The 13,555-nt window shown below is 45.6% G+C and overlaps 3 protein-coding genes across 3 annotated transcripts; 2 read left to right on the top strand and 1 right to left on the bottom strand.

Moving 5' to 3' along the window:
- The first annotated feature begins 154 nt into the window (after positions 1-154).
- LOC108106146 (WASH complex subunit 3) lies at positions 155-978 on the top strand. Its single transcript, XM_017213045.2, has 3 exons — positions 155-305; positions 360-802; positions 859-978. Exons 1-3 carry the CDS (start codon positions 261-263, stop codon positions 896-898), a joined length of 528 nt encoding a protein of 175 aa, XP_017068534.1. The 5' UTR covers positions 155-260; the 3' UTR covers positions 899-978.
- On the bottom strand, positions 976-2,235 carry LOC108106147 (60S ribosomal protein L44). The gene is made up of 3 exons (XM_017213046.2): positions 2,133-2,235; positions 1,736-1,909; positions 976-1,215 (listed from the first exon to the last, which is right to left on the bottom strand). The coding sequence occupies exons 1-3, from the start codon at positions 2,133-2,135 to the stop codon at positions 1,078-1,080; spliced, it is 315 nt and encodes a 104-aa protein (XP_017068535.1). The 5' UTR covers positions 2,136-2,235; the 3' UTR covers positions 976-1,077.
- A 939-nt stretch (positions 2,236-3,174) lies between these two features.
- Positions 3,175-12,977, top strand: LOC108106101 (multiple epidermal growth factor-like domains protein 8). Its single transcript, XM_017212965.2, has 6 exons — positions 3,175-3,785; positions 4,025-4,441; positions 4,565-6,487; positions 6,552-8,945; positions 9,033-11,451; positions 11,611-12,977. The coding sequence occupies exons 1-6, from the start codon at positions 3,426-3,428 to the stop codon at positions 12,777-12,779; spliced, it is 8,682 nt and encodes a 2,893-aa protein (XP_017068454.2). The 5' UTR covers positions 3,175-3,425; the 3' UTR covers positions 12,780-12,977.
- The last annotated feature ends 578 nt before the right edge of the window (positions 12,978-13,555 follow it).

The following is a 13,555-nucleotide window of genomic DNA, read 5'->3' as shown; positions in this document are numbered from 1 at the left end:
TTGGGCTGTACTGGCAGTTCATCATGTCCTTTTTAAAATAGTATTTATTTTTCTTCGTGTCTGTTGTTTTATTATTTTCAATTGTAAAACAACAAATCGGCGGTTAATTTCTTTTTCAAATTGGGCGCTCATAGAACTGTTTTGAGTTAGGTGGAAAATACCAAATTATAGGTTCAGCCCAACATTTTGTATTCCATATTGGCATTAGGCTGGCAACCCTATAAAGAGCTAAAAAAGAGTCTGGTGAAAACAACAAAATCATGGATGCAACTTCAGCAATTACAGCTGATGTGGATAAAACACAGGTACGCGGATTATTGCAGAAGATAGCAGACACCTTTACAAAGTTGTTTCTTTAGATTCCGCCGTTGAATCATAAGCGCGTCCTTGCCTTTGTCAATCACTTTCTCGTCAGCACTTGCACCTTTCTAAATGAGTTTGCTCTGGGCTGTGAGACCAAGTTTGTGCAGATGGAGCGGCAATTACAAAAAACGGAGGCCGCCCTTTTAATCCTAGAGGCCAAGCTGGCGTCCATACCCACCGAGCCCCATTTGGTAGATGATAAGCCGAAAGTGTCAGCGCCTACCTCAGCACCCAGCGAATCTAACGCTTCAATACCGGCCACGGAACTTCCCACCACAGAGATCCAATCTGATACGGAAGACCCTCCTGAATGCATTGGAGTGCGTGCTTCTGAGGATGCGCGCTACAGAAAGTTCTTCAAAATGGTTCACGTGGGAGTACCCGCTCCGGCTGTTAAGCAAAAAATGCAATCCGAGGGGCTAGAGCCTCGTATTCTGGAGTAAGTTGATTGGTTAAACTCATTTGTCTCTATCTCAACCGTACTCTCTATTTCAGCAATCCCGATCTGATCTTGGCTGATGGAATACGTGAGTGAGCTGCTTGTAAAGGAAAAAACCCACCTTGTGATATAGCACTAGTTGCTACACTTTTCAATTAAATATTTTGTAAATCTTACGTCTACAAGTTTATTTTGTTTTATTTGCCACCATAAAGCAGCGTAAAAACAACTTAAAACCACTTCGTTAGCAAAATGTATCGGTTTAAAGAAGGAGCCTAGAACTGGATCATCTGTCCCTTGCGCTTCTTGTCACCGCCCAGCTCGAAGTGCTTGCAACGCTTCAGGGGAGTCTGCTTGCGGTACTTGCACTCAGTGCATTCCATACGCAGCACAATCTTTTTGGTGGTCTTGGCCTGTAATGGGATAAAAATTTCGATTAGCAAGAGCAATTTAGTTGTGGGTTAAATTAGTTGTTTGAAGTTGCAGGTGAGTCGATATGGGCGTAGATGCCACACAACGTTGCCTTCTCGGCCGCACCGTTGCAACAACACTTTTGATCTGGCACAGTTTTTTCCCACCAAAAAGCATAATGCTCATCGAGCGCAGCGATTTAGTTCTACGAAGCGCCATTTAAGATATTTTACTTAACCTACCAAGACTGTCACATCTTTAGAAATACTGTTAGTGTTTTCTAGGTAAGATTTTATATCATTGGAACTTATTAGAAGTAGGCCAATCCTGGTCGCTGTTTACTAGGATTTGAATGCAACCAAAGGTAAGTGGAGATGATTTTACATAGCAAGGCGAACTAAACAGCTTTGTAATACAAAATTGTTTGGCCGACGTTTAATTTTGTTTTAGACACATATTCTCTGATCTAAGACAGTCTGGTGGCAAGTTTACCGGTGTTTACCAGCCCTACGGGGAACTTACCTTCTTCCTGAAGATGGGCTTGGTCTGACCTCCGAAACCCTGCTGCTTCCTGTCGTAACGACGCCTACCCTGAGCACCCTTACGCTCCTTGGATTTCTTGTACTGCGTCACTTTGTGCAGCTTGTGGACCTTGCACTTCTTGCAGAAGGTGCGGCGTTGCTTGGGTACGTTCACCTGTGGGAGGAAGAAGGAAAACAATTTAATAAAGAAAATCACCCAGTGCAATACAGATTTCTTCCAGCCGAACAGCAACCCACTTGGAGCTCGGCGCGGCTATTAATATTCCGCTCCTTGAGCCAGCCGTGCTTCGATTCGCGCTTTCGTAGTGACCCCGCTCGATTTCAGCCATTTCTAACGTGGATGCTAGCCGATTTCAAAGAACAACACGAACGCTTACCATCTTGATTTCAGGAAAGCGAAAAAAGAAGGAACTTATCTAGAGGTGGAACAGTGCTGTCAAACCATATGTAGAACTATCGATATATCGAACTTCTTCAATATCGTGAGTTTGAGAAACTGAACGATCGATAGTAAAGCCCCTTTTACACTATGGTTGAATTTTAATCTTCCTAAATATTCTGTTTTGGTATTCTTAGACATGAAGTTATTAATAATGAATGAGAAAATTAGATTAGTCGGTTGTATAATTATTTTCCACCCAGAATTAGAATTCGAAAAGATCTCTATCCAATTGAATACGACTCCACTCTGAGGAAGACATAGCTATTAAAATTCTAGGGTGCAACCAAAATAAATTATGAATTTTCCTCTAGGTTGTATCCGATTCAATTCCTCCAATTTTGCTTATAACGCGCAATTTATAAATTTAACACTAAAAATAAAAAATAAAAAAAAAATTAATAAATATATTAATCAAGGATGTTTGCTCGAGTATCGATAAGCTTGAAACTAAACCATATTGCCCTAATAATCGATAGTCACAACAAGAACACGATGTTTAATAACTTCTATATAACTAACGATAGTCCTAGTTATGGTTTGACAGCTCAGTGCCATCTCAACCGAGATGGCGCGCTTTTGTTTTTGACATATAGTCGTCCAATTTTAATCTCTTCCACATATGTATGCCGTTACCGTGGCATCCAAATTTACATGTCCTAGGTGAAATTGTTCTATTCTATAAGTTATAAATTTATTATTGAATCATTACCATTGTTTTTTCTGTATATTCAAATTAGAAACTACTTAAATTAATTTTTATTAATTTTTTACGTGCACAGAGTCAATTCTCTTGCTGGAATCAGTATTCGGTTTTCAGTCTAGTTGGTTTAATTCTTATTGGTGTGCTGCCCGAATTGATTTCATCTAATTTAAAAAATACCAAAAAGTGAAAGTGGCGTTGCCACCTTTTGCAAATCAGATGTTTCCAGCAATAGTCCTCGAAATAATAGCTCCTGATATCGATGACAGTCGTCGGATTGTTTTTATAGTGCGGAAGTTCCGATAAATATCGCACTGCATCGAAATATTTTCAACCATTTTCTTGCAAAAATAATTGGAAATATAACGAATATCCAGTAGACAAAACGGTCTCGCTGGTGGCCCGGGCCCAGCGGCTAGTCGCGAGCAATGGCACACGCCAGCGGACTCTGGCTGGTGCTAATCTGAATAGCCAAAACGGCCCCCAGTGATAGATGCCAAAAATTTGCATAAAAAGTGAGCTATTAAAATGCAGAAAATGTACGCGTTGCTGGCAACCTTGACATTCTGGACGCTTGTACTGCGATCGGAGCAGGCACATCCAACGCCGTCGGTGCCGTGCGATCGCAGCCGGAAGGTGTTCACGGAGCCCTACGGTGAGATCTCCGACGGACCCTCCGGCTTCAATTATACACAGGATTCGCATTGCGAGTGGCTCATTAAGGCACGCAATGACAGTCAGTTTATCACGCTGACCTTCCATAGTATGGGCACCGAGTGCTCCTACGACTACATCTACGTCTACGACGGGGACTCCTTTAACTCGACCCTGTTGGGCAGCTTCAGCGGACGGACGCAGCCCCAGCGCCTGGTGGCCCGCAGCGGAAGCGTGAGTATAGTTTCCCGTTTAGATCCTTTCAAAATCCAGTCTAATGTAACCATATCAAAAAATTAAAAATGAGTTTTGGGTACTAAATGGCCTAGTGATTAGGATTATTAGGAGATCCATTTGACTTCAAAAGCAACTCTTGAACATAAATCAGGACATTTATAGATAAAATGGAACTATGCCAAACACTTTTTCTCGAAACATTCCTTTTCGATCCTCATGGTTTATATTTTCCTCAGATGCTCATCTTGATGTACAGTGACACAAACTACGTGCTGGATGGCTTTCGAGCTTCCTACTACATAACAAATTGTCTGAACAACTGCCACAATCATGGAAAGTGCGTGGGTCACCAGTGCGTTTGCCACGGCGAGTGGGTGGGTCCTGATTGCGAGGACGAGGCCTGTCCGCAGCGATGTGGTGAAAGCCAAGGACGTGGACGCTGTCAAAAGAGCATCTGCCACTGCTCGCGCGGTTTCAGTGGCCGGCTTTGCGATCTTAGCGATCATCCAGCGGGAAGCAGTTGGCGCTGGCTGGCCACCGACGCCGAAGGCATGACGCCCCGTGCTGCCCACACCGCAGTTTACATTGAGGATGAGGATGCTCTTTATGTGTTTGGCGGCTATGACCTGAACAATGTGATTAGCACGCTGCAGGTAATTTTAATACATTATATATTTCATGGGTTTTTGTTTTAATATTTGATTCAACACTGCACAGAAATTGGATTTTTGACAAAATGCACTTGAGTTATGCTAATATGGATGATTTTGTTACAGATTTATCGCTTCAGCACCAGCCAGTGGGAGGATGAATGGGGCATTGCGCTGCAGAGTCGTCGTCATTTCTATCATCCGCAAAAAATTGATCATACGTTGCTTAAGGCAGTACTTCAGCACAAGAACGAAGACGAGGCTAAGCTCTGGGGCCTCAACAGCGATGTAAGCTTTTTCCGAAACATTCTGTACACCCTGGCGGAATCCAATCTGCACCAGCGTCGCACTCGCTCCTCCTTGCCTCTTACCATTGTGAATGCCAACTCCACAGATGAAGAGTTAAACGAGTATCTGGAGGATATACTAGAAGAGGTTACAGATCACAAGCCTCATGGACGATACGGCCATGCGGCAGATCGTGTGCCCGGCGGCTTTGTTATCTATGGTGGCAAGCACGCGAATGGAAGTTTCTACAGTGATCTGTGGCAGTACAACAACACGGAAAGCGGTGGCAAGTGGAAGCAGATGGCCATTAGGTCTGAGGTGAAACCTCCGGCTCTGGCCAGGCATACACTAAACACAGCTGGAGCTTATCTCTATATATTCGGTGGTAGCCTAGAGACAGGTGAGTTCTCATCCAGCGTGTATCGTATTCCCCTTCCTCTTTCCGAGGACTCGCAATGGGAGCTGGTTCAACCGAGAGGAGGAAAGACATTGGACGTTCGTTTGGCAGCGCATTCAACGGTCTATTACAAAGCTACCAATTCACTAATCGTTTTTGGAGGAATCATGACAAGTTTGGCCCGCTTTTCAAAGCTTTCCGATCGGATTTACGCTTTTCAACTAGACCAAATGCACTGGACGGAGATTTTATATCCTCGAACCGCTTTAAGGGACACAAATATACCCAGAGAAAGAGCATTCCATACAGCAACAATTTCAGGCAACTACATGGTGGTCTTTGGAGGCTATACGCACCGTCACAATAAGGATGAAATTTGTTACGACAACCAAATGTATTGGTACCATCTCAGCTGTCATATTTGGATAAATCAAGTGGTTTCTGCCGAGGATAGTCTGTATCCGAAACCGCAGGGCGTATTTGCCCAAGCTGCGGCTTTGCGTCGGAATCACACTCTTTTGATTGTGGGGGGCTACCATGGAAATGTTAATGCAGACCTCTTTGCCTACGAACTTCCCCAGGTGCTAAGAGTGGAAAATACACTTTATAATCCGGAGATCTCCTGCAGATTACATGCCTCACACACCGCTTGTCTATCGAATCCAGAATGTGGCTGGTGTTCGGCAGATAGTAGCTGTTATGGCCGCACGATCGGCGCCAATTGCACAACCAATCTTCAGACCACTAGATGCCCAGGAATTTGCCCCTCACTCGGTGATTGCCACTCATGTTTAGTTCACGGTTCTCAGTGGGGAAAGTCATCAGGAAATAAAGCAGCTTTTTCGGTTGCCAGCAAACTAGGATTAAATGAATGTACATGGTGTGTCCAAAATGCAAAATGCCACCACCGTGATGACAACTACGGCATATGCGGAGATAGTTCAGGTTGGTGGGGTGATAAAGGTACCGAGATTCGTCGACCTTCGCTCTGCACCAGTACTGACCGGCGTCCAGGGCTTACATACATAAAGTACCATTTTCCGATTAACTATACGATGCCGGATTACGTGGGTATTGTTAACGCTACTATGGTGGATTTTGCCTCACCACCGTTTACCACATATTTTGAGCATAAGCTCGAGGGAGAGATGTTGGCCAGACTAGTGGGTTTCGTGCGGCCGCAACATCAGTGGAACAACTCGGCCATCCAAGTCTGTACCAGCTACTCTTCTGCCGTACTGCGCGCTGGTCTGGGACTTTATCTCGATGAGCTTGTCAACGTAACTACACAAAGCTCGAATCAGAGTTACTGCAGCAACGTCCAACTGCCAACCACAGAACAACCTTTCACCATAGATTTTCAGGTGCGTTCTCAATCCTAATCCTAATCCCTTTAATCCTAATTTACATTTTTTTAAACCCCTTTAGGCTCGCCGACGGATTGGAGGAAACGGAATTTACAACGCCTATCAAAAAACCAAGATGGAACTACAGCACCTTCATAACGGTCAGCTGAACGCCTTTACATTCGAGTACTTGGAGCCGTATTACTCTGGCAAATGCAATCAGTACTCTAACTGCCTCCATTGCCTAACGGATGCCTCATGTGCTTGGTGCCCCCTAACTAGCATTTGTCACCTGCGATCCGTTAATGAAACTGAAGTATGCAGGAAGGAGACTTTGGAAAACGTTCATTGGTCGTACCTGATTAGCCAGCCCAGTCAATGTTCGAACTGCACAAATTATGTAAGCTGCGAGGCCTGTGCTCAAAGTGGAGAATGCGAGTGGTGGACGGAGGACGCTCGTTGCGGCAGGATCGGCAAGTCTAACAGTAGTGTGAGGGCGGTGGAACAGTGTCCCAGGTCCTGCAGAGAACGAAATGGTTGTCAGGAGTGCCTCGGCGAGCGTGGACGATGCGTTTGGTGCGAGGCCAGCTCTCAGTGCTTCAGCTTTTCTGTCTACACGAGTGAGTACCAGTTTGGAATGTGCCGAGAATGGATGGACCAGGTAGTGAGTCGCCAGCCGCAAGACCATGCGGATCAAAAACTGCAGCAATCTCCGTATATTCAACAGCAGCAGTGCAAATCCTGCGAACAGCATCGAAACTGTTCATCTTGTCTGAGGACGTTGAGCTGTGGCTGGTGTTTCGATCGCGACAATCCCATAGAAGGGATCTGCATGCAGGGCGATTTCAGCTACAGCTCCGGAAATTGTTCTCTGGCTTTGAATAGTTCTTCACATCATGACGCGGAATGGGCTTACGCACAGTGTCCAGATGTCGACGAGTGTGGTCTAGGCCTACACGATTGTCACAAGGAGGCCAAGTGCACTAACACCCAGGGCAGCTACAATTGTCATTGCCGGAGAGGTTATATAGGGGACGGGAAATTCAGTTGTGTCAGGACATGTTACGAGTTGTGTCAAAACGGAAATTGCTCGGGTCCTCCGGATTACACTTGTCGTTGTGCTTTGGGCTGGACCGGACCCGATTGCGGTCTTAGTTGTGGATGCAATAACCACTCTACTTGCAGTGAGAGATTGGGGAAATGCGATCTTTGCCAAGATTGGTCAGAAGGTGAAAAGTGCGAACGATGTCGCCAGGGCAGCTACGGGAATGCCACTGCTCCTCATGGATGCCTACCTTGTGAGTGTAACGGACACGGCCACCAAGATCTAGGAGTCTGTAACGTCAGCAATGGAGAATGCTACTGCAAGGATAACACCCAGGGTCTCAATTGTGATTTGTGTGCTCCCGGCTATTACGGTGATCCCCGAGAAGGCGGAAAATGTTACTACCAATGTGAATCTAGGGGAATACTGACCAATATTGGCAACAGTGCCATTGGCTCGTATCAGTCTTATCGGTCGCCCTGGGGCGCAAGTCTGGAGGTGAAGGAATGCTTGTGGATATTACAACCAAAGACTCTACAAGCAGAGAAGTCGCTTCTTCAACTAGAGTTCCAGTGGCAGAACTTGGCCATGGATTGCGATGAGAATGCAGTGTACATATACGATAGTCTGCCAGATCTGACAGGTGCCACTCAGCAAAATCAGCTTCTGGCCGTGGTATGTGCGCCCTACAGTTCAGCCAGAATTATTGAGGCACGTTCCAGTCACGTCACAGTTCACTATAAACAGGGCAGTGAAAGGCGACACTTTGGTTTCAATGCACTTTACTCCGTTATGAATTGCGTGGCCGGAAGTTGTCACCATCCTCACATCTGTGACGCCCAGCAACGATGCGTTTGTCCGGCAGGATATGTAGGCGCCAAATGCGAGATTGAGATATGTCCGAGCAACTGCAACGCCAAGAGGATGCAGGGATTCTGCGACACCGAGTATGGCAGGTGCATCTGCAGTAATGCCAATTATGCGGGGGCAGATTGTGGCACATTAGTTCAGCGTAACCACCTGGTCATGACGGAGCTATTTAATACGCAATTGCTAAGTGAAAGTCTAGAGCATCTGAGAAAGACCATACCCCGCTTTGGACATTCAGTGAATGCAGATCGTAGAGGATCTCTTTGGATGTTTGGTGGCTATTCACCTAACCACGGACCCCTCAACGACTTTCGGCAATTCGACACGAAAAATAGCACCTGGCTGCAGGTTACTGTGGAGTCTTCCACCCCAGAGGATCGCATGCCCCTCGGGCGATATTTCCACGCATCTGAGATCTACGTTAAAAAGCAAATTATCTATATCTATGGAGGAATCGGTTCAAACTCTCAGCTCCTAAATGACTTTTGGATGTTTTCGATACAGAACCAACGATGGAGCCAGATAAAGGTGGAGGTGGAACCTAGTGGAGCGGAATATCAGGTAAGTTTCTAAAAAAAATATAATTCTTAATTAAATAAACATCGTATTAAACAATTATAATTATTTTGTGTTTATAAATATTTACAGGTTGATGTACCGCCGCCTCTAGCCGGTCATACGCTTACCCATTTGCGATATCAGGAGCACGAGTCATTGATTCTGATTGGTGGACTTACTCTGAATAAATCTCGACCTCTCGAACTGTGGGAACTCAACCTGGACACTGGTCGGTGGCAACAGCTGGCGGCTGTGGGTGCCAAAATGCCAGTTCTTTATGGTCACACTTCTGTCTATCATCCGGAGACAAACAGTGTTTATCTGTTCGGAGGATATTCTACAGAGCCACAGAGCAATCTTTATGCATTGGACTTACAAAAACTGAGCTGGACGGAACTTCCCAGTTTCAGGGAACTAAACTCACCAGCCTCGTTGTTACCCAGGGCTCGCTATTTCCATTCAGCCGTAAGCACCGAACACTACATGATTCTTTATGGTGGACGGACGCAGCCTTTTAATGGAACAGATGTTCTTATTGCCTATGTGTACGCCTGTAATCAATGGGTGCGACTGACAGAGGATGTGGAGCTTATAGGTCGTGTTCCGGCCTCAAGTTATGCTGAGGATATGGCCATTGATCCGGATACGGGTGTGATTTTTGTCATTGGCGGATGGGATGGCAGTTCCACGCACAGTCATGTTACAAAAATAACTTTGCCCGATGATATTTGTCAGCTTTGGAGTAGTGGAAAGCCTCAATGCCGACACTACATGGGCTGCAGCTACTGTACGATTCAAAACACTTATAGCTACAGCAGCCACTGCTTCAGTCATGGACGAACTCCATGTGCCAATCACAATGGCACGTTAGTGGTAAACAATGGAGCTGCATGTGATGACGATTGGATGGCGAGCAGGAATTGCTCGAGTTTCGCCACCTGCGGCGCCTGTCTGGCAGCTTGGCCAACCCATCAAGAAGTAGCTCCAGTCTGTCAGTGGTGTGATGAGTGCGGCATTCGTGGAAGATGCGTTCCTGCCGGAGTTGATTGCGGCTGGAGGAGTGCCTGGTGCAATAAGGAACTCAGTGTGGGAGTTTTGGGTCTGTGTCCCCTCCCTCAGTGTTATCAGTTAAGCTGTGAGAGCTGTATGCTTCAGCCGCAATGCAACTGGGCGAGGAATGAACTTGGTACTGTGGAGTGCATAGCCAGAGAATTGGTAGAAAAGAATCAATACAGAGTTGTCGAAAGCTGTCCCCCGCCGTGCCACACCCACGAGAACTGCAGCTTGTGTCTAAGTCAAACGGCAAATCAGGATCACCAGGACTGCAAGTGGTCCACCATGCTAAATTTGTGCCTGACGCCCAGTTCCCAGCCGTTACTTTGTGCTGGTGGCGTTTGTGGATTGGTGCTAGAATCCAGTGAGGTGGAACGCTGCCCAGAACCATGTCACGTGTACACACAATGCTCTAGCTGCCTGGAGCACGCCCACTGTGGTTGGTGTGCCCGCGAAGGATTCAATGGCGACGGCATCTGCACGGAGGGAGCTTTGGAACACAAGCAGGAACACCCATCGGGTTCCACTTGCGATTTAATATACTCCAGCTGGCGTAATGACTCACTCTTAACGCCAGCTGATGTCGTCTCCTGGCACTATGTGCAGTGCCCGGCAGAGAATGAGTGCATCAATGGCCATCACAACTGCGATGCTGTGTCGGAACAGTGCATCGACCTGGACACAACAGTTGGATACAAATGCGTCTGTGCCCAGGGATATCGCGAGGAACAGGGTGCCTGTATGCCTGTGTGCAGCCAGGGATGTGTTCGGGGCAATTGTGTAAGTCCAGATCAGTGTCAGTGCGACTTTGGCTACGTGGGCGCCAATTGTAGTATCCAATGTTTGTGCAATGGTCATTCCAACTGCGAATCCAGCAGTCGTCTGGACATTTGCTTGAAGTGCCATAACAATACAATGGGAGAGCAATGCGAGAAGTGTCAGCCGCTTTTTGTTGGCAACCCACGGGAAGGTCATGCTTGCCAGCCATGCCTTGACTATTGTCACGGCCACAGTGACGTCTGTGTGGCCTATGATGCAGATCCGGCGGTATTCAATATGACCCGTTCTGAGCTAGAAAGGATACTACCCGAAGGTCCAGCGTACAATGCCACCTGCTTGCGTTGCGGTAATCACACGGCTGGAGACCGCTGTGATAGCTGTTTGAATGGCTACTTCCGTGGTAGCGAGGACCTGCACAAGGAGTGCCGGCCGTGTCAGTGCCATGGACATGGAAACATTTGCGATCCCGTCACCGGAGAGAAATGCAACTGCGCCAACAACACGGAAAGTGATGCCACCTGTACCGCTGGTGGCGGGAAGAACTCGGCGCAGCTCTGCTGGATGGTTCAATGCTCTAAGTGTCGTGATTCCTATGCCGGCAACCCCACAGATGGACACCAGTGCTACAAGCAAATAACTGTCGAGTCGCGGATGTGCTTCGATGCAAAGCCTATTGGTAAGTGCTTTTAGTAATTTTTCAGATTAAATAAACATTGCTAAGCCAAATTATTATAAGAAATAACTTGGAACATGAGAGAATAGTTCTATTAATTTGTCATTTTTAAGTCTTAATGATTTTTATAATTTTTTTTTTTTTTGTCTCATTTTTCCGCAGAGGAATGCAAATCGAAGCCAGCTGCTTTGAAGCCCGGCCAGACTGTGTTCTTTGTCATCCAGCCACGCTTTATGAATGTGGATATACGGATTATTATCGATGTGACACAAGGCGAGTTAGACGTGTTTATGTCGCCACAAGACGACTCCTTTATAGTTGAGACCAATGAGACTACCGGCTACCACGAAATCTTCCTTGACAACCGATATAATTGGGGCCCGAAAATGAAGCGGGAGCATCCCCTAAATGTAGCTTTACCAAGACACGATAACGTAACGATCCAGAAACTGTTTTCTCCTGAGCGTCGCATTGGTGGCGGTGGCCTAGGAGGAGGTGGAGGAGAGAGAATAGGAGCCAATGCATACTATGTGCCCCAGTTACAAGACTGCAAGAGCCATGGGGGTCACAACTTCATAGTTAAGGATCAGCACGCCAAAGATTTGAGTACACATGTCACGCTTAATCATTGCAACACATTGTTGCGTCTATTTGGGCTAAAGAATCGTTTGGTGCTAACCCTGCCCCAACATGCTCACAATTTGAGTGCCACACGGTTCTTTATTGCTTTGCGAGCAAGCTCTGGACCTGAACCCAGTTATGGTTCCGTTGTATTCCGCCAGGACCAATTGCATATTGATCTATTTGTGTTCTTCTCAGTGTTCTTCTCCTGCTTTTTCCTCTTCCTCGCTGTCTGCGTGATTGTGTGGAAGGTGAAACAGGCGGCGGACCTGAGGCGAGCTAGAAGACAGCATGTGGTGGAGATGTTGCACCTGGCCAAGCGCCCGTTCGCTCAGATCTTCTTGGCCTCAGGCAGTCTAGATATGGACAGTCCACAGCCAACCTCCTCCTCCTCTTCGGCCCGTGCCATGCGACAGCGTGCTCGCCAAGCGCTTCTACTTCAGGAACAATCTGCTGGCGACTCTCAACCAGTGATGCACCATACCAGTCGCCGCCAAAGCTCTCGTATCATGATGGTAGCCATCGAGCCTACATGTGACAATTTGGCAGCTGTAGGAACGGTTTTCATTAGCCTACCAGGTCGCTCGCGAGCTCCATTGAGCATCGCCCTTGGTTCCACTCTCATTTCTTATTCACGGCAATATCCTTTAAATCCCCGTCACTTTATGCGCGCTCAAAGAGGTCAGAATGTGGCGCATCACCCGGCTTAAATTGGAATCTCTATTCGCACGAACAAACTAGTTGTTAGTCAATGTCTAAAAGCCGAACTTAGTTAAATATCCGTGCATGTATGTATGAAGTACATAAAGACATTCGTTTAGATATCCGTGTATGTATATGAATAGTTTAGGTAATTTTTGTACATAACGTTTAGATAACGCAAATAATTATTACTATGTGTACATAAATATGCAACAAAAAGTGTGGTAGATGATAACTTGTGCACGCACAAATCGTCTATATTTAAAGTTTATACTTATCAAAAGATAAACATACAGGAAATGGATAAATATTAGATATTAAGTATATCATAATGGAATTGGGTCTTGCATCTGCATTCACATAATTTAAACACAGAACAAATTTTCGGACTGATTTATATGAAATTTAATTTGGCTAATATATAATTAAATCATAATTTTTATACAATTAAACATAACAAACAGAAACTTCAAATTACGCATATAGCAGAACAAAATTAAAAAATACATTTAAGAATGTCAATTTTTTCGGGATACAGAATGTCGCACATGAATGAACATTTAAAAGCCATATGAAAAACAAAGAAATCAAGATATACGTATTAATATAGTATACTGAAAGTGTCATAGCAATTAGATGTCGATAATTCCGAAACTAAGTGGATGTCATTTGTCTGTCGCTCAAATAGGTTCTTTTTACAATATGTACGATATAATTTTTTATTCTCGCGTACCTAGTATATATTTGTATTGTATAAAGTATTATGATATTCCTTCCCTGTTGG

The sequence above is a fragment of the Drosophila eugracilis genome, unplaced genomic scaffold, assembly GCF_018153835.1.
Source record: "Drosophila eugracilis isolate 14026-0451.02 unplaced genomic scaffold, ASM1815383v1 contig_386, whole genome shotgun sequence".
NCBI lineage: Eukaryota > Metazoa > Arthropoda > Insecta > Diptera > Drosophilidae > Drosophila > Drosophila eugracilis.
Note: the sequence above shows the minus strand (reverse complement) of the source record. Positions and strands in the feature narration are given on the sequence as shown.